The sequence below is a fragment of the Polyodon spathula genome, chromosome 41, assembly GCF_017654505.1.
Source record: "Polyodon spathula isolate WHYD16114869_AA chromosome 41, ASM1765450v1, whole genome shotgun sequence".
Lineage (NCBI taxonomy): Eukaryota > Metazoa > Chordata > Actinopteri > Acipenseriformes > Polyodontidae > Polyodon > Polyodon spathula.
The window spans coordinates 1,417,273-1,440,922 of NC_054574.1; the positions used below are offsets into that span (position 1 = coordinate 1,417,273).

Here is a 23,650-nt window from a genome sequence, read left to right on the forward strand (position 1 = left end):
TTGCATTGTTAAAAACAGTGTGAAAAAACAATTCCCATAGCACAACAATAAACCGATTTCAAAACCGAACGATCTTAATTTATATTAAATGATTTGTGCATTTAAACCAAAGGACAGGTATGCAGTACCTTGTCAACTGCATATAAAACGCCTGTGTAAAAATGACATTAATAATTTAGCTTTAATATAAATATATGAATAGAAATGTCAGTGATGTATTGTGAGCATTTACATTAGATAATAAGAAATAATTCAAAATCTCAGCAGGTATGCTTGCTATGCTAAATAACCTTTATAAAACGTTTAACCTTTAAAAGATGTGAACAAAATAACGGTAATTACACGCAGCGTATCCTTGTCTCCACTGGCCCACGCGTTAACACTTTCCTGAAGGGAACTTGAAAAATGAATCTGCGTGGCGAGATGCGCCACCTCACTGAGGGTGGCCAGTATCCAGGTCTCTCGCTGTGATTTACTGCTCGACACATCCTGCTGCTGGACTACAAGAGAACCACTTTCCTTCCTCTCCAGAGTCCGGAGTGAGGAGCTGCCAAGTCCTGGAAGAACTAAACAGGGAGACAAACACACTGGGGCTCATTCTGGTTCCGTTTCCAACAGAGCAAAGTAGGCGAGCAACTACGAAAATGTTCTAAAACTAGTTTGAAACAACTCCGAACGTTAATTGAACTGCTTCTACTGTACCTAAACCCACGTTCTCTCCTTTGCCAGGCAAACTGATGTAAAGAAAACAAACATCAGGTCTGTAGTTCAAATTCTGATTGTATGACTCCTTATAACAAGTTTACAGATGTTTTAAAAATCCTTAATAACAGAACAATATGGTTATTTCGAGTCAGGCATCTGATTACATACTGTCCCTCTTGCCTCCCTGCCGTTGCTTTGAAGCAGGCTTGCTAACTGACACCCGCCTCGCTCCAGCGCTGTGGATTTGTCTCTGTGGCAGCAGCTCGTGTCCCAGGGCGGCATGGAGGTGGTGCTGCAAAGCTGTTCTGATCCTTCTCACCAGCAGCTCAAGCCAGTTCTCAATAGGACCCTTGCACTCCAGAGGCTTTGTTGAAACAAAGCAGATGGTAACAGTGTAATAACATGACAGGGCCATCTCATCCGCAGAGATCAGCAACCCTTGACATTGTGTCAATGCGGTTTTAAACACAAGAGATGAATGTCTGCAATTCACTTAAACACATTCTTCATTGCACTATGTGGTAATTTAGCTGATGAAGGGCTGAATAAATGTAATACAATTTCGATCTCGTATGTTAATTAGTTTATAGGCTACAACTCGTAGTTCACTGACAATTATTGAAGTCCACTGTATTTTACAATATTTTGACGTCACACGAGTAAAACTCTATACATTGTTTGTGAGCACTTTTCTAAATGTTTTTTTTTTTTTTTTTTTTTTTTAGGTACCTCTGGAAGATACAGTTGTTCTCCTTGAAAGCTTTGAACCGCTATTATTATCTGGCTTCCATCCTTGTTAATCTCATTATTTGTCTCAAATATCAGGCTTTCCATGTGCTCAAACACTTTATACAGGTATCGGTTTAGTACGTCTGGATTGTGAGCTACAAGGGTTGAGAAGAACAGGTTATTGCAGTTATAATGTGGCTTTCAGGAAAGAGTTCTACTGGAGTTAAACAGCAAACACATGCTAACATCCGTCTTTAATTACAGGTAAACCACTGCCAAATTCTATTAAAACTTAGGGTTACAATGGTGCCCAGCAGTTTAGCAGTTTTCCATGATTTCCCTTGATTATACAATGCATATACTATTATTTGCCACACTTTAACATACAGTACTATAGTTCTTTGTTCTCTATATAGTGTTTCTTATACTATATATATATAATTTGTGTACCGGATTGCTTCTTACCGTAGAATACAATTTTTAAAGTATCTTGTAAAGGCAGAAAGAAGAATCTTGGGAAAGCAATGCGCCTTTGTTCCAGGTTATGAAGCAAAGCATTTTGGCATTTTTCTAATTTCTCGTTCATTTCACCAAGCATGTCCTGTAAGCCTAATACATATTTAAAAAAAGAAAAAAATGTGTATTCACTTTTGCAGTTCAAATCTATTCATATGGAATGCACCTAGATTCAAAATGAATCTGGCATGGATGAAGTACAAGATCTGACTGTTCTTTGTTGCTAAGACCCTCAAAGAATGTTGGTTCTCACCTTGTTTTGTGCAGGTCTGCAGAACATTTGGATTTTGTTCAGTAGCTTTCATTACAGCACGTAGATCTTGGTGCACCGCAGCAAACGTTGCAGCTTCTTTTGGTAAATCTCGACATACATCATCAGTCCAAAACACCTGCAAAACAGCCCAAATGTACATAAGTGGGGTTTCACGACTGGCTTCACTGTTCTGTTCAGCACCTTTCAGAGGTTATGAGGCTATCACTGACATTGCTGTGAGGAGCTCATTCTATACCAGAACCTATGAATAAAATCTTACCTCTTCCAGTTGGACCCACTTCTCCTGGACTTGTGACCACAAGCGAACAACAGATTCGATGACCTGTAACTTCTTCTGCCATTTTGTCACTTCGTCGAGGAACGAGCCAGCTTCGCTGTTGTTCTTCATGGTCTCCAGGGTCATCTGATGATGCTCAAGCTCCTCAAAGATAACTTCTGGATGGTTTAGCAGCATGGTGGGGCCAACCTCAAGAAATCAATAGATGTCGCTTTCAGAAACGTGCTTGCAAGCTCCTGGACTAGTTAGTCAATAAACAAAAAAAATGGATAGAGCTTGTATGATTTTTGCTGTATAGATAGTACTTACTTCTTCCCGCCCTGTAGCAGACGTTACTCTGCAATGAGGGTGCATGTCAAATATTCTGCTGAGCCACACTTCTTCACAAGTCTTCAGACCACTTTCGATTGTCACATCTTTAACTGCCCGATCAACTATGGTCTTCACATTATCTGCATGTCCTGGTAAGACAATAAAGTATTATTAACACATGCAATAGTCCTTAGATTTTTAAGGTTTCTTTAAATTAACTTAAGAAACTGCAAAGTAGGTGTTTTTTTTAAGTAATTTGTAGATGCCAGGTTTTAACATCCACAAAGAATACTAACTCTGCAATCCCAAAGTGATCAGATCTGCAAGAGTCATTCTTCTTATGTTCTCTGGAGTGATGTAAAGCTGTCCCCCTGTGAGTCGCACAAGTTGTTTCCAATGTCTTGTTCTCATCGCCGGATTGAGAAGGTCCTCAATTAGTGGTAAAGTCAACTGAAGAGAGAAAATACGAGTCGATTAGCATTGTAATCCTTTCTATTTAGCAGTGTCAATTTTGACCCATTCCATGACAAGGCAATGAATAGTGTGAGGAATTTGCATGTTATGTGACCAGGCATTTCCAGGCTTCTTATAAATCATTACAGCTTCGTTCCCGTAACGTGTGTACCTGTATGACATTCACAGATTCCAAGATGCCAGCATAGATGTCCCAGCCACGCACCTCGCGTGGAAGTGATTGAACTATCTGCAGCTGCTCGTTCGTGTTGTTAATAAGCTGGACTGTGTCCATGTCTTGCCAGGGCTGTGTCTTCCATTGGGTTTGCTGTTTCTGAATCACCTCCACCTTCTGCCACAACAGGGTGAGGTTCCTCACTGTGTGATGGCATCTGAGGGAAAAGCAGCCAAACTGAGTTTTGGGAAAAGTGACTCTGGAATTGAGCAACTCATTAAAATGTTAGACAACATGCAATTTCTGATGTTTTTACAGAGTAAATTGCTTCGTTTTTAGAATTACTCTCCTCTGATATTAAACTTTTCCCTATGGCAGGCTTTCATCTAAATTCATTTTTGAACGGTAAGTATGGCAAGTACTGTCTTTGCTAACTCATTCCAGAATGTTATGTGATAATGCAAAGCATTAATAGATCATGTTCAAACTATCTACCTTACTTAACTCTTGTATTATCATATCCTAGTCACTACCTTGCCAAAGAAGAGTGCCATTTGGATATATAAAAAGGGCGTTTTGCAACACGTCAGTGGCAAGTTAGATAACACAAAGGATGACTGTGAACCAGTGAACAGCAAGCCCCATCATTAAGCTGTGCTTAAGCTTTATAATAGCAAACCAGATAATGTATCAAATAACAGCCTAGACAAAAGAACAGGCACTTTGCTCTGAATTTCAATGCCCAGTGCTCCACTGGTATAGTTACCCCTTTATTAACCTTCAGCTATGTTTGACATGTTTTTAAGTGCAACAATTGGATATTCAAAGCCTCCTGCAAGCATGGTAAATTACAGAATAACACTGTCTTGTTATGGTAAGGAATTTTAAAAAAGCAAGGTTAACCATTGGAAAGCATGAGTACCGTAACTACACATGAGAAAGGCATCTGACTTACTCATTTAAAACAGAGAAGTCCACCACAGTAGCCTCTAGTAGCTCCTGCAGTTCCTTAAGGTCCTTAGCTTCCCTCTGTAGACTTTTCACTTGTTTGCTGAACGTCTTGATTGCGCAGTAAGCTTGTTCTATCGAGCAGGCTCTCGTGTAGATGTCCGACTCATCAATAGCTTCTCTTAGCTGGTGAAGTCTTTCACCAAACTGGGAAAGATCCTGCAAGGGACATCAATGATATTGAGCGTGAGGATTGAGAATTTGACATGCCCTGGTTCTAAATGTTCTGTTGCTTTCTGGGAGATTTCCGAAGGATAACCCATGGATAAACATCACCTTGGTGATGCTCTCAGATTCCTGCCGGATCTTGGGGCTGAGCCTCTGCTTGGCCAGGGACACCTTGGTTCTCAGGATGTTCCAGCGCCCCGGAGTTGCTTTGAACAGCCTCTCGCTCTCGGCTGGCAGCTTCATCTCATATTTTTCCAACAGCTTGAGAGCTTTCTGCATAACAATGAACTGCCCCTCCATTTCTGTTTGCTTTGTGGATACCTATTGAAAACAAAAACGGTGACACTGAAAGTCATCATACCTTACCTTTTCACCAAATATATTTTTTGTCATTCGTGTGCATGGCACACATTAAGTTTGTCTCATGCTAGTTTAAAGTTTAATGGCTATATTCTCATAGCATTTTATTCCAAATTTCCATAAGGAGAAAAATACCTATCATAATTATAAAATCGAACAAAAACAGTTATCAACTAATAACAAGTTCCAAGAATAAATGCCCGAGCTATTGATTTCTGGTTTGGTAACTTTATTGGGTGTAGTTTTCTTTTGTGAAAAAATTGACTTATGACAATAAATAGTGCGTCAGAGGGTTAAAATGTATTATAAATGTGGATACTCAGAAAATCTGAAAGATTCCCTTAACCCTAAAGTTTTCTTCAAAATCTAAATAAATAAACCACTAGTATTTCTTTAGCTTTCTTATTTGACTTGCTCTTTGCAGAAAAGTTTGTCATTACACAAACAAGAATATGTCAAAGCAAGTGTTTGTTCAATTGCCATACTGGAGTGCTTGTTAAACACACACACACTAACTGAAATATCACATTGTCTGTTTAGGTTACGAGATTAAAGAGTTTGCTGTCTGCTTGCCTTGGAAAAAAGACGACAAGATAAACAAAGATACCTCATTGAACAGCTGTATCATTGTCATAAAGAATACCGTGTCTCTTTCCTCCCCAGTGATGATCTCTATTTGAGGTTCGGTTCTTTTTAAAAACGCATCCAGCTTCTTCAACGTAGCAGTCACCTGAAAGAGACAAAATGCCCACACACAAGTCAAATCACCACTTTCATGGAAGGTTGATGGATGGCCTCTTCAAATGTGGTTAAAATGTTCAACCCAAATAAAAAATGCTGCTCTATAAGAAAACTTAAAACATTAAAATGGTTTGTTTCACACAATAATTAGCACTAATCCTGGACTACCTAATGTTAATGTATAGGTAAGGTAGTCCAACACTAGTCCTAATCAGGGTATTCTTTATGATATACTAACGTGTTCGGGACAATAATGCAGAGAATTAAGGTAGAACTTGTATATGGTAACTACCTAAATCACCCTGTATATTTAGGGTTGTGATGTGGTTTAATTGGAATGATTTACAGCACTTTCCAGTTTAACTCCCTATAGTCTCTGTCCTCTTACCTTGTCTGTTAGGTATTTTGCAAAGGTCCACATCCACTTGAATGCGTAGGCAGCCAGAACCTGCTTGATGGGCTGGAAGTCCACCTGAATCCAGCCTAGAACCATGGAGTCCTGGAAAGTCAAGATGGTGTCCCTGTCGTTCTGAAATTATAGCAAATCCTATTGAAGAGAATTGCTTATTAAGCCATTTTAAGACATTGCATTTTTTAACTGCTCTACCTCTGTAAAGGATAAATTCTGTCCCTTGATTTTTATTAGAAAAACTCTCTGCCCAACTTCCCTACACTACTGTGTGTATGATATACTATACTATTTAACAGAGCAAGGCTGAAAGAGCCTCACATGATCTGAAATGAAAATATATTTTAAAAAAAAAGGAAATTCAATTTGCAGTCTATAGCCAGTACGTAATTTAGCAGAATGCTAGTTAGAGACTACCAAATCGATCCAACTAATGTACACAACTGTGGATCAAAATACCCACACTGTTATTAAAACATTACCAATTATGCCTATTAACTTAATGACAAAAATATACACTCTCGCAGGTAGTTAGAGATTGTGTTTTCCCCTTTAATGATTGAAATGATGGTGTTGTTTAGACCCATCACCATTGATCAATAGAACCCAGACTATCTAACAGGGCAGTAAATATTAACTAAGAACCACTCCAAGTACCCTGTAGATAGAGATCTCTGCATCAAAATCCTCCAGCAATGGAACGGAAATGGTCTCCTTTGCATCCTCGGGCTGAATAAAGGCTCGTTCAGCTTCAATCAGCAGAGTGCTCTGGGATCTCAAATTGCTGCTTTGTCTGCTCTGAGATCTAAACCAGAAGAAATGATTGAAAGGCCATTAGAGTAATAAAAGATTCAGGAGGCATATGTTCTCCGTCCATCTAATGGGTAAAGCACTTCAGTGCTTTCATATCAGCGCGTCGTTACCCTATCAGTTATATCTTTATATAAAAAGAAATGGAAGGACTTTCACTTACCAGATCAATAAATAAACTATCCACCTAATAAGATACTCATTAATAGATCCACAAAGGATTTCAATTAAAGCTCTGTATCTGTCTGCACACACGTGACTTCCATACATTATTTCTTTAGAGGACATAGTATTTCGATCTGATTTGACCTACAGGGCAGCTGAGTTAAATACATCAGATGAGTGAAATTATCGGCTCATTAGATGTTTCCAGCCCTTAATACATTCAAACTGATAGCAATGTCACCTTACCGGTCACTCAAGGTATCTATTAAATCCATAAGGAAGTCTGCCCCGGAAAACCAACTCTGATTAGCAGACTTTACTCTGCCGACTCCATGTATAAAGTCTTGAAAGGTGGCATTGACATCTTTCTTCCAGAGATAGGCATATTGATTTAAAACTCCCAACGTGTCCTTAGATAAACAGAATTACAGACCAACTGATTCATTACTGTATTGAATTTACACAATGACATCCATTCCACCAGATCACAGTACATATTTCATGCAGATGCTAAACATTTTAAAACAGTTCTTATATTGCACAAATGGCAAGGAATGGTCAGCAGTGGGCAAATATAAAGTTGACAGACCTGGCATTTGTCAGCGCTGTCCTGCACTTGTTCCAAAATGTGACCAACCAACTGAATGACCTCTTTGTCAGCTGCTATGTAGTCATGGTAGCCTCCCTGAAAAAAACAATGAATCCGACATCTGTTGAGTTCCACAAACAAAAAGTCAACTGAATGTGTTTTCAAGCAGAGAAACAAAACTATTGCTTTGCTTTAAACGTACTGACGGCTTGGTTAAATTGATCTGAAGTACAGGTGAAGATTTGTAATCTCTTCTGCATATTTTACACCATCAGTAAATGTTATCGTTCATCAATTTAGCTTACAAGAAGGAAGGATGGACCAAACCACTTGCACAAAAATATTTGGAACACCTGTGCACAGCAGCTATTTTTTCTATGTTGGTGGAAAATGCATTTGTCATGTTAATGGAATGCAGTCTCCCAGCTGGGATCCAGAGAACACACATACAGAACAGCAGAGTGGGACAAACCCTGTAGTGTAAAGATACCTGGGCACTGAAGCACAGCATGGTCACCAGGGAGCCTCTAAGGAGAAAGCTCTTAAGCCAGTCGCGGGTGTGTTCCAGCACGCTGCTCTGCACAGCGCTCTCGTCCAGTGGAGGACAGAACTCCACAGCACTGCCCACCAGCTCCACGCGGATACGAAGGATCGGAGCCTCCTGGGCATGATGAATGGCACAAATGAGATTGCAATTACGTTTGTGATAATATCTTTAATGCAGCTCATTAGCTCCCATTATGGTCGTTAGCTGAAATATATGGTGCCACTACAAGAAGCTTTTTTTTTTTTGTTAACTTCATTAATGTCTTTAAAAAAAAAATGGTAATGGGATTTATGGTAATCACATTCTGGGACAGATTTACCGATTTTAAAGTTTGCAGGTTTTGCTTTTTAGCATATGAAGGTTCTAGCATCAGGCGTTTGAAAGTGTAAGCATATAAAACCTTTTCACACTGAGCTATAAAGATTTACAGTCCATGCATATTCTGTCATGTTAAACTAACTGTAGCTGCACAACACAGTAACTGTAAGTGATCTGCAGTGTTGCAACCTTCTAACTTATTTACTAAAGGGCTTATTTTTATTCAAAGATTACTGTGTGACACTGAGGCCCCCTTGTGACAAAAAACTGAACAGCCTCAAACCACAACCTTATTAGCTGGAATATTTTGTCACGAGTACCAGAGGAGTGATCAAATAGTCGAAGATAACAGTGTCAGTTCTGCAAAATGTTAATTAGACAGTAATTACCACCCTGCAAAACTGCAGCAATGGTGTCAAACATAAGAAGTGTGGGCTGAATCAGACCCCCTGGGCAGCTTTATCCCCCCCCCCCCCCCCCCCCCCCCCCCCCCCCCCCCCGATCCTTATCCAAAGAAAGAAAGAAAGAAAAAGAAAGAAATAAAGATTTAAAGCCCAGAGGACACAGCTGCATGCTGTAGGTTTGTTGTTTGTAAATGCAGTGTGCTTCACTTCCCTCTTAAGTGGAAGGCATCTCAATAGACAAGCAATTAAGCTGTTAAGAAGTGGCCTTTAAAAGCTCACTGAGGAAAGAGGATCTATGTCAGGACAGATGTGTCTGCGCCTTGCTGAGTTGTGATGACGGATGCTGAATACTAATCGAGGGGCTCTGTCTTACCTGCCCCTCCAGGAGTGTGCTCAGCATGGAAGCCAGGCTGCTGAAGGTGACCTCCTTCAGTCCCTGTAGGACCAGGATGTCGATGTGCTCCACGTACTCTTGCCAGGCGGGCGAGGCCTCGCTGACGCCCACGGCGACAAAGGACTCTTTGATCAGGTTGTGAATTCTCTGCCCGTCTGTAAAAATCTGTCGTTCCAGGCTGTGCTCCAGGGTCCTTCAAAGAATGCAAATGTTGGGTGGAGCATTTAAATTTATATAAAGCTGCGTGGGTCTGTTTCTCAATGACAAAAAAAAAACATTAAAAAACCTGATTTACATTTCTACAAAATGTCAGGTTGTTTTGTGAAAATGCACTCAAGTGGTTGGAAAAACGTCATCGGTGGAAACAAAACAAAGATTTTTTGGGCACGCACTCATGGAACGACTGGCCCTTCTCTTTAATAAATTCTCTTATGAATAGAGTGGTTGGAGGTAGAGTTTGACACAAGGTTAGCTTACTTACTCTTGCTCTTGAATTAATTCCTCCATGGAGTAAGTCCTCTGGGTGTCCCTGCTGGAGAATATATCAAGGTTTCCATTGGACCAGGCACTGGACCGGTCTAAGATTTCCCTGCAGTTGCTCCTCAGTGAGCTGAAGGTCATGTAGAGGTCAGAGCATACCAGGGAGGTAGCCAGCTCAATAAAATCCACACTCTCTTCCATGCTCCATGTGTGCACGGTCAATCCACTCTGCAGCAGCTAAAACAAAACAAGACAACGGGTTGAAAATGGAGCCCTTATATTAACCTCAACTGGTTTATAACAGATATCAAAGACTAAAAACACCACCTTGCAGGATTTTCACTGAATGATTTTGTTTTAGTGTTATGCAGCTAATGGAGGGATTACGAAAAAAAATGCTTTCACAGATCATGTACTGGTAGAATCACGGTTAATCACATTTTATAATTGTGACAGTCCAGCTCTGTCATATTTTTCACAGTAATTTAAATCAGATTTTAAAAAAAAAAGGACGTCCATTTGACTTGTATTTTAAAATCCAAAGTTCATGATTACCAATTTACAGTACATGAAAATAAATAGGAGCCACTGACTTTACCTCTTCCGCTGCAGATAATTTCCTTTCCAGCAGTCTCCTCTCATAATCGTTGATGGTTCTCGTGACCTCGTTGTACTTGCACACCACTGCCTCCAGCCGGACAGCTTGAGACTTGAGTCTGTTCACGTCCACGTTCTTTAGAAGGGTCTCTACAGGTTCAAGTAACTGCAAATTAAAGAACAGTGTTTTAACAGCGTAGCCTTCCTTAGGGGTACGAGTGTCAACTAAAGGACTAACTGGGCCTCCTTCCCACCTGCCCCCTTTACCGTCGCCATTGCTGTCAAGCGTAGCTGGCGGATGCATTTTATGGTTATCCTTAAAAAGATTTCTCATACACTGAAGTTGAACGGTGCCTTCCGAAGGTACGAAGCTTCTCGCAGTAACAGGAGAAGGTCTGGATCCAGATTCAACTCCACAGCCTGGAGCTGATCCTCCAGTTCACCATACACGTTGGAAGCAACCTAAGAAGAACATGGTAAACACATAAAGTCTGATTTAAAGATGGATATGACGGCAGGGTAAGTAGGTGAAAAAGTAGTTTACTGTTCAAAGACTACAACTTACATATAATATATTATATATTATATATATATATATATATATAGTATATATATATATATATATATATATATATATATATATATATATATATATAAACTATAAATGAGGAATTAACAAGCCTTATTTAAGACCTGACGAAAATCAAAGAAGTGGACATTTTTTGGAAATAAATTTCTCTGGGCTTCCTCTAGTGTTTCTCCAGTTCATAGAAATGTACCCTTGTACACACTAGGGGAAGTATCCATTCCTCAGAGCACATCGTACAAAAAAGCAAATCCATATTAACCACGTTATTTTTATTTATATTTTATATTTACATTCATTTAAAATGTTAAATAAAAAATGTCAAACTCACCAATAAAGGCCTCTTTAAGGCATTGCTGAGGTCCACTTGAGAATTCTTCAGCCAAGAGTCAATCGTTTCTTTCTCACAGCTGTTAAAATAAATTATGACGGCCAGTTATTATTTGCCTAAAATAATAAAAAAAAATTGCTACATCAGCAGTGACAAAGAGTCATTACATTTCCACAGTGTTTTAGTTTTATGAAGATACCTTTTAAGTTCGTCCATAACTTCGGTGTACAAGTGCCTGAGTTTCCAGCCTAGATCTCCTTTCAGAGAATGTGGGGTGATTTCCTTTAATTTCACCATTGGCTCCTGAAGTGGCAATATGAAATGTGTTATTAAAAGACATGGGAGATTCAGGTAAGAAAAAAATGCATCTGTAGAACTTACTGAGACTCTAGCTTGTAGCCCCTTCACCCAAAGCAGCTTGTTGACAGTGGGTGGTGAGTGAACACACAGTGGTGGGCTGTTACTCATCGTCTGGTATAAGGACTTCACCTGGGTCAGCTCCTCAATAAACATGGACAGGAGTTGCTCATACTTGTCCTTTAAATGTTCCTGAGTATATAAGAACAATGTATTCAACAGAACATCTAAAAAAAAAACACGGCCACAGATGTCCTACAATGATGTTACAAATGATGCTGGTAATTGCATTAGTACACAACACCTGCGATTTACCCCACGGCTTCCTGATCCATTTTAGAATCCAATCTTACCTGAACAAGTTCTCTGCTGCACATGCCTTCAAACACCTGCAGTAGTCTAAGCTGAGAGTTGATTGTGGGACACTGTTGAAAGCTGCTCCTTAGCACTTCGGCAATCTGAAACTCCAGTTCCTGCAACATGAATCACATCCACAACGTATACCCATCTGCAAGGTAAGCAGGTCTTAAAGCAACAGCAGGCTGGTAAGAGCATTTCAGTCTTATCTGTTCGATAGCGTACTAATGCGATTTCATTCAAATGTATATTATGATGCGGTTATTCTTTAAGAAGCTTGCCTTCATTGTCGTTCTGAAGTTGAAGAAAGCTTTCTCAAAAGACTGGTTCTTATCAGCAGACAGGATGTTTGAATTCTGGCTGGTGAAGGTGTGTATGGTTCTCTTGTAGGTGTCCTGTATCTCGCGCACCATGGCATCCAAACTCGCAGTTCCAGCTCCACCAATCTCTGAAGCAGTCTCCAGCAGCTGGAAATGTCTGATAGTCTCCACAAGCTCCAAGACATCATTGCACCTAGTCATAAGAAACCACAAGGCATTGGCATTCTTTAGCATAGTAAACCGATGGGTCACACACCCAGGACTCTGGAACCAATAACAGTCTGGTTTTGGTTCAAACATGCATTGCTTTTCAGACAATATTAAAACCTCTGCTTAAATGGTTTAAATAGAGCACACAATGTTTTAATAATTCATATTAGAAACAAATGTGTTGGAAACTGAATGAGCGCCACAGAAAAGAGCTTAAAGTAACTGAATATAAGAAGGTTAATTAAACGAGTTGAATGTGTGTTGTTTGGAAATTGTGAATGTGAAGAGACTTTTGGAGAATGCACTTCAAGCATGCATCTAACAGAATAGCTAAGGGGGTTATATATAATAATTCCATTCATCTTATCTACCGTTCACTTCCATTTTGCTATGTAAGATCTGATGTGCAATTCTGAAAGAGGCACATGGTTTTAGCAAACATGCATTTTAATTTTAGAAAATGACATAAGATATAAGCTTTATAAATGCTCTATATAGCATGCACAACAACTGAGACGTATGGAATTACTTAATTAACTATAACCACTTTAATATAAAGAACCATAGGGTCATGTAAGCGATTATTAGAGCTTCACTTATTAAGTGTTTTGTACATTCTCATGCCAGACCCCCATCATCAGATGTATAATGATTGTTTCTAAATACAGCAGTTTATATATAGCTACATGTGAGACATTTGTTGGAATGACTTATATTAGGCCCATCACTGTTGACCAATCAATACAGCACATGGTGTCAGTGGGTGCAGAGGAAACGTTTCCCACAAAAAGCTTTTCAGATGGGAAAAAAGGCAACTGAAAAATGTAGCAATCACCAAAAAAAGCAGTTCACGTGTTTCAGTAGCTGTGAATTTGTTCACCCTACCTCTCCTCAACATACAGACACATGTTGGCCCCAAGTCTATGCTAACAACCAGGTCTGAACAAGGATACATTCTACTGACCTCTCCATAAACAAGTTCATTCTCTGGAAGCACTTTGCGCCGTGCGGAGGCCATGGACAGTCAACCCACTCATCAACCCCGTCACCCTTCCCTCGACCAGGAAATTCCCATCCCCGAGACGTGAACTTTGCAGACAGTGGTCCATAAAGCTTGGCACTCCACAGGGAATCGGAAGGTTTCCTAGATCTGTGAGGTTAAAAGCTCACATTATCATCAAGTTCTGCTTCATGCTTGAATCACTATGTAACACAATTTTTGTTCCTGGGTAGTAAGTGTTATTTCCTAATTGCTTATGCCTCAAAAGTATAGAAAATGACTATTATTCCCCACAAACTTTGCTTTTGTGACCAGGACAGTGATATTTCAAAATATCACTGTTTCCAATGGGAAAACGGGCAAATGTGTGTCTTTTCGTTCACATAAAGTCAGAAAAAAACAACATATGAATTCAAATTAACATGTATTTATACTAAAGTAATACAAAGATGACTACAAAAGATTTAGAAGTGAGTAGTTTTTCGAGATTTACAATTATACTGTATTTACAGTAAATTAGAAAGGTATGAGGTTGTTCATTCAACAAAGATGTGTATTTTAAATGGAAAAAGATATCCATGGTGACTGTACACTAAGTGTTTAATTAACACTTTACATGTGTAGGAAAGAATTGCAAAGCACTTAGCACATTAAAAGGACACAGTGAAACATGATCAGTGAGCTTAAGGTTGGTGTTAATAGCGTCCAAAGAGTAAACAACATTCCAGAAGCTATTACCATACAAGTTGGGGCAGCAGCCAAATTACACCAAGGAAAACTGATTAAGCCAAACAGAAAACACAGCACAGAATACCCTAAAGCAAAAAGATTTTGCTAAATGCAAACACATAGACATATACACAAGGTGGTTATTATTTTTTTTAATACAAAATAAGTTTTGTGAATCAGACCTTTTATGTTGAGTAAGTGTAAAAGACAAAATAGTGACATGCTGTCCAAGAGCATACAGGATGAGTATTGAGATCATTCATTCATACTTGAATAGCAATATGTAACAGCTTACATGTGCTGGATGTTTTCTTCGACCTTCTTGCTGTTTATCTCATCAGCTTTGGCTTTCACATCAAGGTAAGTTCCTCGAAAAGCAGCACAGATCTTCAGGGCACGTTTCAGTTTCTGGTGAGACTAAAATGAACAGCACCCCAAGGATTGCATTGCCCACTATGTACAAAGCAGCTTTTGAAAAGTGCCAAGCAACAAAACCAACAACAGCTATGATAAACATGGTTTGGGGTGTTTCGTGCTGCATTATCATTAAATAATTACAGTCATCATCTTTAGATTTTTGCCACTAGCTACGGACAGCTGTGCCATAATTAAAATCGAATCCTAAAGTAAGTCTCCTGACTATTCATTATTTCACAGGTGAGTTTTACTTACTGTGGACGGGTCTTTGAGAACATCATCTCCTACAGTCTCCACGGCTGTGTTCATGACTTCATTAGACATTAACTTCAAAAGGGTGAGGAATACTTTTGGCTGATGATAGTATCTTAAAGGCAATCATAATTTATTGTTAGCCCTTAGCATTGTTGATGTTAGATTGGTAATATGTAGGCTAACAGAGAAACAACCAAATCAGGAATAATCATACATTTACATAATTTAGTGATGCTTTATAGCAATCATAATTACTACCAATTATGATGTGGCTATATGAAAAGTTAATTTGCTCCCAATTCTAAAAAACAATCTGATTTCATATGAGTCCCCTATAGTGAAGTCAAATGAGTCAACATTTTAGAAAGTAGCCCTAGAGAAGGAAAGAACCAGAATGCCTTTCATGAAAATCTTGGAAATACCTTGAGTGTGTCCACACCAGCAGCAGAGTATGTAACAGAGGAGGGAAATATTTCAGGATTTCAGCAGTAGATTCAGACGATGTCAAGAGTTCAAACCAACGCAGTAATGTACTTAAGTGCTGCATGTTTTCTTCTGCGTGAAAAAGAGCCTATGCATGCAAAAACAATTCATATACAACATGAATCTCAGTTATAGCAAGGAAAGCACAGCATGTTTAAAGTGGAGCAGGAAAGGGACTCTCGTTGTCCAGCAAAGGAAGAATGGGGGGCCTTTATTGATGAGGACCAACATGGAGGGAAGGACAAGGGCTGTACCTTCAGTTTCAAAGTGGAGAGCAGAGAAAAGGGCACTGGAGTTATACATTTTTAATTTTAAAACCTACATCAAGCTAGTGTCAAGGCATGCTTAACAATGACTGTTTCCAGGCCTGCCTCTTACATCGCTACTCATGTCAAGCCTCCTGCCATGCTCCCTATTGTATCCCTCTGTTAATGTATCCAAGGACGACAGCAACCGCTGTGCTGCTCACCTTGTCAATGTCCTTGCACACGTTTTGAAATGAGAGAGCGTACGTGCTGTTAGCCTGCTCCAGGTTGGTAAGGATTTCCCGAGCTTTCTCTGAATCCAGCTGGGCGTTTAGGGAGTGCAGGTTCTGAATGTGTTTCTCCCACGCAGCCTCTTCCTGATAAACACCAGCTCCAGGGCCGTGCTTCTGCAGCTCGGCAAGAGGATCATGCTTCAGCACAACCTAGACCGACACAGCAGAGCTTTTATAGCAGTGGCTTTAAGGGTCCTGTTCACTAAACTTAAGCTTAATGAGTGATTTAAAAACTTATAAATCCACACCAGTCAAGAAAAAGTTCAAGGATCTGCATGAAAACTGATTTTCAGACCTATTAATATATTCCAACAGTCACTGAAAAATGCTTCATTTAGACCACTTTAAATATAGAGGAAGCAACATGATCATTTATATACAACCCCTACCTTAACCTGTTTGATCCAACCAATCACAGTTGATTCCAACACGTGGATAACTGCAGCCGTAAGTGCAGCTGATGGTGTCGTCTTGCTGAGCCCCTTTATGGGAGGAACTGGGAGTACAATAGAACCCTATGGGAATGAAAAACAATAAGGTATTGGTATGCAATTCCTAAAGGCGTCAATGCCTTAGCCGATGTCAGCACCATCAAAAAGCTGACCTGCAACTGAGGACTGTGAACAAGCTGTTCTAAAGATAGAGCATTTAATGTTCACCAGGGTTAGTCATCAATTCCATAAAATGTTGGGAGTGATTATCATTGATATATCATGTTGTTTGCATAGCAATTAACCATGTTCCCTGTGTACTGTAAGAATCTGTTCAGTGTCTTACCATGCAAGAATAATAAAAGTCCATTGATTAAACAAGGGCTTTACTTAATCGTAAATCATTAAATCTATGACTATTTATCACCTTTACCTTAACGTGACCTCTGATCATCTCTAGTTGACCCATCAGTCTGTGCGATACATCCAACAACCTATCAGCATTCAGCCCCAGAGTGTGGGTCATGGCTGAATCGCCGCAGAGCAGGGGCATGTAGACTTGATGCAGTAACAGTTCCATGTGTTTCAGGGGGTTTTTACTGGTGTCCAATACCATGACATTGTCAGCTGTGGAAGGAAATCCATACAAGATGTGTCACTCCCAGTTTATATACTGTCATTTAGGTTTCATTTTACCCCAGGACAATATTAAACAACCTTGTAGGAACTGCAAAAAAATGCATGCAACTCTGAATTACCCTTATAGAGGTTTACCATAGTAAAAGCATAGCAAAGTGTAATAAAGCATAGTGAAAGCAAGGTAAAGCATGGCAAAGTAATGAAAAAACATGAAGTATGGTAAATCATATTAATCAACATGGTAAACCAGGGTACATTATGTTAATGCATGGTTAATGCACTCACATACAATAGATTCAAATTGTACTGTAGTGTTTTGAAGGCAGACCTATATTTTCAGCTGTTAGCTTTGAGGCTGTTTTAGACTTCATGAAGAAAACACATTTGCTCTGAAGATCTGAGGGTGGAGTGAGGGAAGCAGCAAGAGCCCCCATAGCAACCTGGCGGAACACAAACAATCCGTGGATGTCTTCATTTCTCAGGAATTCTGAGAGATTGGTCCTGTAACAATTCAAAAATGTGTTAACAAGGTGATTGCACTAGCAAAACATATTCTACTCTCTTATACAAGGTACACACACACCAGCATGGGAAGCACGAAACATGATAAACACCTGCTGCCCTGCATCAGTGCAGCTCATTTGAATTGGGATGGAGTCTGCAAAGTAATTGGATATTTCTGCAGGGATACCAGGCTAGTCCTCCTTGAAAAGATGTTGAGGGTCAAAATAAGGGTGTCATCATTAAGAGTCTTGAATGACCATAGCCACATGACCCTATTCTCACTCTTAACACTTTCCTTGTCTTAAGTGTGCGCTGCAAAATGCAATACAATTAATATGGTGTATAACATAATAGGGCCATATCCTTCAAGTGTACAGTTAAAATAGTAATTGGGGTGCATATGGTTACAATGTATTGCTATCCAAATACTCACTGTGTTAAACGCTGCCGCTATAAAGTGTCACTTCTCTGTTTTGTTGTTTTCCTGCTGTCATTACCTGTATTCCGAATTGCTCAGGAGCGCTTTGACTTCATCCGCTTTAGGCTTCAGAGAAGATGCAATTCTTAGTTGGAGCCAATAGATTAGTTCGTCCATTTTAAATTCTTAAAGGAATAAAAGCAAAACAAGAACTCAGAGAATATATATATATATATATATATATATATATATATATATATATATATATATATATATATATATATATATAATGTTTTTATTTGTAAATTTCAGGAACTATACTAAGTCTGCTGCTTTTACAAACGTGTTGTTAGCGGAAACAAGGTGATATCAGCCTACAGCATATAAATAAATAAATAAATAAATAAGCATATCTTGTACAAGGGATTTGTGTTGATTTCTTGTATCCCCTTACAAGTATAAGTTTTTGCTTGAAATAATTAAAGTTAGAATTACAATTAAAATTGCATCAAAATTAACCAATTCACTCATCTAGAATGGGGCTTCTAGGTTACACTGTCCCATATACAAGTTTAACATTATAAAAGATAGCACAGTGTAATGAACTTTCATCAGAAAACTGTAAAAATTACGGTGCAAATGTGTATAAAGGGGTAGTCTGTAACGCGTTATGAATTTTGTAACAAATTAATTTGGAATGCAAGAATAATGTCATTAGTAACATTTTACGGCCGTTGGTATTTTGATACACAAGTTTGCAGCTCAGTTGGTTCATGTAGCGAATGATAATTTAAAAAGGTCACGTACCTGCTTACTTGAGCAACTTGTATTTCCCAAAATTATCCAAGTCCCTGCGTATTCAAAAGGAAAAATCTACTAGCTTGCAAAATATTGTTTATGCATTTAAATTATGCAGTGCTCGGCAAATAAATAATCAAACTATCACAGTTAATAAACTTCTGTGTTGCGTGCTCCATGTTGTGTTACCTAGCAACTGCACTGACAGTTTGGGATTTGCAAATGATCCTGTATCAATTGTCTAATGAAAGCCTGTAACTAAAGCAGTAAAACGAACACAACTTAACTGTTGTGTCGTATCTGCAGGTGAAATTATATTTTTTTTTGTTATATCTGCAGAACAGTTTGTGTCAGGTTGTTAACCAGTGAACGAGTTGTTTTTGTTTTGTTTTCAAAGCAGACAGTGCATCTATTGTGTTGATCAGCAGGAGGTGTTTGGAGTTTCTGTTGACACAAGCTTGAAAAGCAAGCAAACTTGTTTTCCTAAGATGGATTTTTGAATTTCCTAACACGCATTAATTACAGCCTATAATATACCATCATGGAAGAAAAAAATGCTTTAAAAAATGATTCACGAAAAATATACATTTAGTTTTGGATGCTAATAATATTTACCTATACACTATAATAATATTTGTGATTAAAAAATATACAAATAAACGTGCAACAGTGGGTGTAAATATGTGGGGAAATTATTGTTCTGCCTTTTATTAAACACAACTAAATATTCGTGAAGAGCCAGTGTGTTTACAGCTTACTTATCCAATTATGTATGAGTAACAGTTTGTTTAATTGACGAGTTTAATTAAGGTCTAACATTTTACAAACATCACAATTTAGGAAACACAGTTATGGTTTTTATACCCCTTTGATATGTAGTCACCAAATAAACTTACATAATTGGTTTCTTTATTGCTAGCATGTCTTTTAGAAAATAGTACTGTCCAGTCTGCTGTTGCCCGGCTCTTGGGTTTAATGTGTGTACAGTACGTCTCCCTTTAATCATTAGAATAATAGAAATCTCCAGCGCACATTGAACACTGTGCTGCTCAGCAAATGAAGTAGTGGACCTGCTAACATGGCGATTTAACATGAGAATCGTATGTTACAGGGAGACATCTATCTTATATAGCGCTATAACAAAAAAGCTTGACATTGTGACCTGAATTAAATTTAAATCACGGCAGCACCCTAGCCAATACAAAGTATAACCCTAGAGACACCATAAACTTGAATGCAGTTCCTGTTCAGTAAGTGGTCACTACAGGCAGGTGGCCCTTTCTTCAAGGTTGTCTTCAATACAGATTTCAATGTAAATCAGTCATGCACTATTATATTGGCTATAGCACTATAAACAATTGCATATTATTTGCTTTGTTAAATGAGCATCACTTATTTAAAAAAAATCTAATAAAAAACGGCTAGACAAGGCATTTTTAGTAAAGGTAAAATCAGAACTATAAGCAGGGTCTGGTCCCAACTGTTTCTGCTGAAAGAAGTGAGAAATATCTGCCTGATAATATGTGCTTTAAAAAAAAAAGACAAAAAACACTACATGGTGCTGTGCATCTATTTATAAGATTGTTTTATTTTATTATAACACAGGGGTGATGTTACATCTTAGGTATTGCTGCCAGTGATTGATTGCAGGTTACATTCAAGCAGATCCTTGCATTTAATGATGGATACAATTATTAAAACAGTTTTGTTTTTATAAACAGTAGTTGTAAGACGCGCCGAGCTCATTCTCGGCCAACCACGTGCGTGTCCTCGGGCCTGTCGATGCGGTACAGAAACTCAGCAGGCAGGAAGTATCCCAGGTACTCGACGCTGTCTGGCGTTGTGTCTATATAGTAGTGACCCCCCTCTCCGTGGTGACTGAAACAGTGAGTGTGCTCCACTCGAAGGTCCAGGCCCTGTGAGGAGAATAGAAAAAGAGTTTCACACACACAACTGGCTCAGCCGTGTACCTCAACATTTATCAATCCGCTTCCCAAGTTCTCTTTCCCAATCGACGAAAAATCAACTCCCGCGCACTTGTAAAGCTCAGGAAAGGTACTCACACATACAGTGCATTTGCAAAAAAAAAAAAAAGGCATAAAGCATTCTAACATGTTCACGACCAGATCTACTCTCCTGGCACCTGACCATTTTCTGCCAACTACATTACAAGTAGCTCCCGTAAATCTTTGCGGTCACTTAAAGGGGCGAGAAAAATACAATAGGCATACAAATGAGTAACTCTTAAAGGGGTGCCAGTGATATATGACAGGTTTGTAATACACCCACATCCTTTACTCCTCTAAAGAAAAACAGTATTTAGTAAATGTTGCATTAGATGCAGTCCTATACTATGATTTAATTAGCTCAGTGACAAATAACAACACGGCCTCAATCTCTGCTGTTACACAAAATACTCACCGGGTCTCGGGACACCAGCACTGGCTGACAGATAAGGGGCGCCCTCATTTCAAAATGTTTCAGCCACTTATTCACATCCTCGTCTGTGTGCAGGGGACAGGCGGAGAACTCGGGAGGCTGGAGAAGAATAATATTCTAAAGGCCTGCTTGGAACGCTGCAAAATAACTGTTCTATTAATTGAAATATCATTTGGCATCGATCACAAAATGTGCAGTGTAACCCATACATTGTACGCGTTCAGATTTACTATTAACTGAGTAATACGTACCATGATGTGGATTTTGGCTTTCCCCTTCTGAATCACGAAGGTCCCGCCCATCCCTACAGATTTCTCACTGTATTGCTTTTCCAGTGTCTTCCTCATAGACGTCACCAGGCTGCTCTGTCCTGTCCTTCGGTTAGCACGGACTTCAATAACCTGGGGAAAGCCATGACGATCAAACCTGGACTGCGCAATCATGCAAATTCCTGTTTCCATGAATTTGAGAGCAAGACACGCAGAGTTTTATTGCAATTAAAAGGTTAGACACAACCTGAAGCAAAAGGACCATGTTTGGCACACAGGTATTAGTTCAGATTTGTTGAAACATGTGCCAAACGTTAAAGAAATTTGCCAAAACGTTTATGCAGTTGTCAGAAACATTGCCACAGATATGCATGCCAAGGTGTGAGCCTTTGTGTGCATTTCATATGGAGGGATTGTTATCACGGCTCTACTAAATTCTTACAAAGTTTCCAATAAGTTAAAATATTTACACCAGTTTAATCCTAAAGTTTAATCATTTAGGAAATTAAACAAATTAGTTCCGGGTTCCAATTTTTATATTCAATAACACCTGTATGCATTTATAACAGTGAACAGTTATTGGCTATAGGGATCAATACAGTCGATCAAGTGGCCCAGGTTACCAGATACCAGCAGCCCTCACCTTCCCAGTCTTCCCTTCACAAGCGTAAAGATTAGCCAGCAGTCCAAAGTCACAGTCACTGTATTTATCACTATACTTCTCCTGTAGACACGCTCCGTCTGACGGGTTTATTGTAGAATAGTAACTGCCATTCACTGCGGCCTTCCCTTCACCTTCCGTCTGGACCACAGGCATCAGCTGTAAAGAGAAGGGCAGACTGAGAGAGCAAGGCGGTTCTGTTCAGGATGGGTCTGCAAAGGCAACTTGTTTTAAGGGGCGTCTCCATTTAAAGTGCAATGGTAATGCTAGCTACAGAATCGGACAGGAGAGGGGGGAATCGGTACTGGAATTCAGGCAGTATGTTTCACTTCAAACCCTGCGTTCTGTAAAGTACAGCTGGCATACACCACTGTCGACACCCCTTTGTCTGAATGCAAATCAAATCATGTTTAATTAAAAATAACAAAACCCATTCTAATTCTGTAGATTACAATATTTGGTATATCCTAAAATCACCTACTTTGGTTCTCAATACAAATACAGCATTTTACTGGGATAAAGGAGACCCGGTTGTTACCTCAGCATTCATCCCTAGGGTTCTAGAAGAGACTGCTCCAGCTCCAAGAATGAAGGCCCCAGGTAATTCTATTTCCTTAGCAACCGCATTCATGTTATAGATCTACGAAAGAGAAAACGCATTCCAAATCACTTCATGCGAAACATTCCCAGAACACATTATGGGGTTTTCAACATCTATTTCAAAGTTAAATCAGAATTTTAAGGGTCAAACCTTAATTCGTACCTTATCTTGCTTTGGCATTGGGATCAGGTATGGAACACCTCCCACATCTGTTATTCGAGGTTTACCACAGATTCCTGTTAACAAAATAGCATGTTAATGTATAAAACAGTAGCAGATATCCAACAAGCCGTTAACATTGGTTTGAACTGTTATGACAGGCTGCATTTAATCACTACTTTGGTTATCACTTCTTTAAATCAAATAAAAGTATTTTGACCCAAGACCAACAGTAAAGGGAAAAAAAAAATCTTGTTCTGGGCAGAATTCAGAACTAGCCATCAACATGTGCTGTTAATACATTACCCTTAACAGGAAACCGAAAAGGATCCTGGGTAAGGTCAGGGCAGTCCACCACAGAGACTTGCACATCAGCAAAATTTTCTTTCAGCCCGCTCTGGAGTACTAAAAACAGGAAGAAAAAACATATACATTGTGTTTCCGTCAGCAAGATTTCAGAATTTCCAGGCCCAGAATTCTCCTGCTGGGTGCAGTGCCAACACTGGGTTAAGAAATTGGAATTCAAACGAGCGCATATAAATAAAAGTAACACAGACTTGAAACTAGAGCTGCACAAACCAGTTATTCAGAACTCTCCACATAAACCAGGTGAGAGGCATTTGTGTTCATTGGGCTGACTTACCATTCCAAGAGAAACAAGTAAAGAAACAGCCACTTGGATTGGTGTGCATCCACAGAGTCAAAGAAAAGCAGCAA

The 23,650-nt window shown here is 39.2% G+C and overlaps 3 protein-coding genes across 3 annotated transcripts in view; all 3 read right to left on the bottom strand.

Moving 5' to 3' along the window:
• LOC121305067 (dynein heavy chain 17, axonemal-like) overlaps positions 1 to 626 on the bottom strand; it is a 37,574-nt gene extending 36,948 nt beyond the window's left edge. The window contains exon 1 of the mRNA XM_041236593.1: positions 343 to 626. The gene's annotated coding sequence lies outside the window, so the exon portion shown is untranslated. The remainder of the gene's footprint in view (positions 1 to 342) is intronic.
• On the bottom strand, positions 304 to 17,061 carry LOC121305068 (dynein beta chain, flagellar outer arm-like). Its single transcript, XM_041236595.1, has 32 exons — positions 16,879 to 17,061; positions 16,404 to 16,496; positions 15,946 to 16,164; positions 14,617 to 14,738; positions 13,557 to 13,742; positions 12,344 to 12,575; positions 12,059 to 12,178; positions 11,838 to 11,897; positions 11,548 to 11,651; positions 11,349 to 11,427; positions 10,768 to 10,893; positions 10,433 to 10,597; positions 9,836 to 10,071; positions 9,334 to 9,547; positions 8,182 to 8,352; positions 7,692 to 7,787; positions 7,349 to 7,512; positions 6,785 to 6,932; positions 6,107 to 6,247; positions 5,585 to 5,707; positions 4,726 to 4,938; positions 4,397 to 4,608; positions 3,439 to 3,658; positions 3,110 to 3,263; positions 2,811 to 2,962; positions 2,484 to 2,690; positions 2,204 to 2,339; positions 1,900 to 2,043; positions 1,435 to 1,589; positions 874 to 1,069; positions 438 to 566; positions 304 to 308 (listed from the first exon to the last, which is right to left on the bottom strand). The coding sequence occupies exons 1-32, from the start codon at positions 17,059 to 17,061 to the stop codon at positions 304 to 306; spliced, it is 4,905 nt and encodes a 1,634-aa protein (XP_041092529.1).
• A 3,307-nt stretch (positions 17,062 to 20,368) lies between these two features.
• Positions 20,369 to 23,650, bottom strand: part of c41h11orf54 (chromosome 41 C11orf54 homolog) — a 5,191-nt gene continuing 1,909 nt past the window's right edge. The window contains exons 2-8 of the mRNA XM_041236596.1: positions 23,240 to 23,338; positions 22,937 to 23,010; positions 22,712 to 22,813; positions 22,156 to 22,332; positions 21,495 to 21,644; positions 21,226 to 21,342; positions 20,369 to 20,720 (exon numbers count right to left, since the gene is read on the bottom strand). Of these exons, the coding sequence (XP_041092530.1) occupies positions 20,547 to 20,720; positions 21,226 to 21,342; positions 21,495 to 21,644; positions 22,156 to 22,332; positions 22,712 to 22,813; positions 22,937 to 23,010; positions 23,240 to 23,338 (893 nt within the window). The 3' untranslated portion in view covers positions 20,369 to 20,546. The remainder of the gene's footprint in view (positions 20,721 to 21,225; positions 21,343 to 21,494; positions 21,645 to 22,155; positions 22,333 to 22,711; positions 22,814 to 22,936; positions 23,011 to 23,239; positions 23,339 to 23,650) is intronic.

What these genes read in the sequence shown, in the direction of transcription:
- LOC121305068 (XM_041236595.1), bottom strand. Translation starts at nt 17,061, where the DNA reads ATGGTATTGGACACCAGTAAAAACCCCCTGAAACACATGGAACTGTTA. An exon ending in AATCTGAGAGCATCACCAAG is followed by an intron (nt 4,609 to 4,725) that starts GTGATGTTTATC and finishes TGTCCCTTGCAG; the next exon opens with GATCTTTCCCAGTTTGGTGA. An exon ending in AATCTGTGAATGTCATACAG is followed by an intron (nt 3,264 to 3,438) that starts GTACACACGTTA and finishes TTCTCTCTTCAG; the next exon opens with TTGACTTTACCACTAATTGA.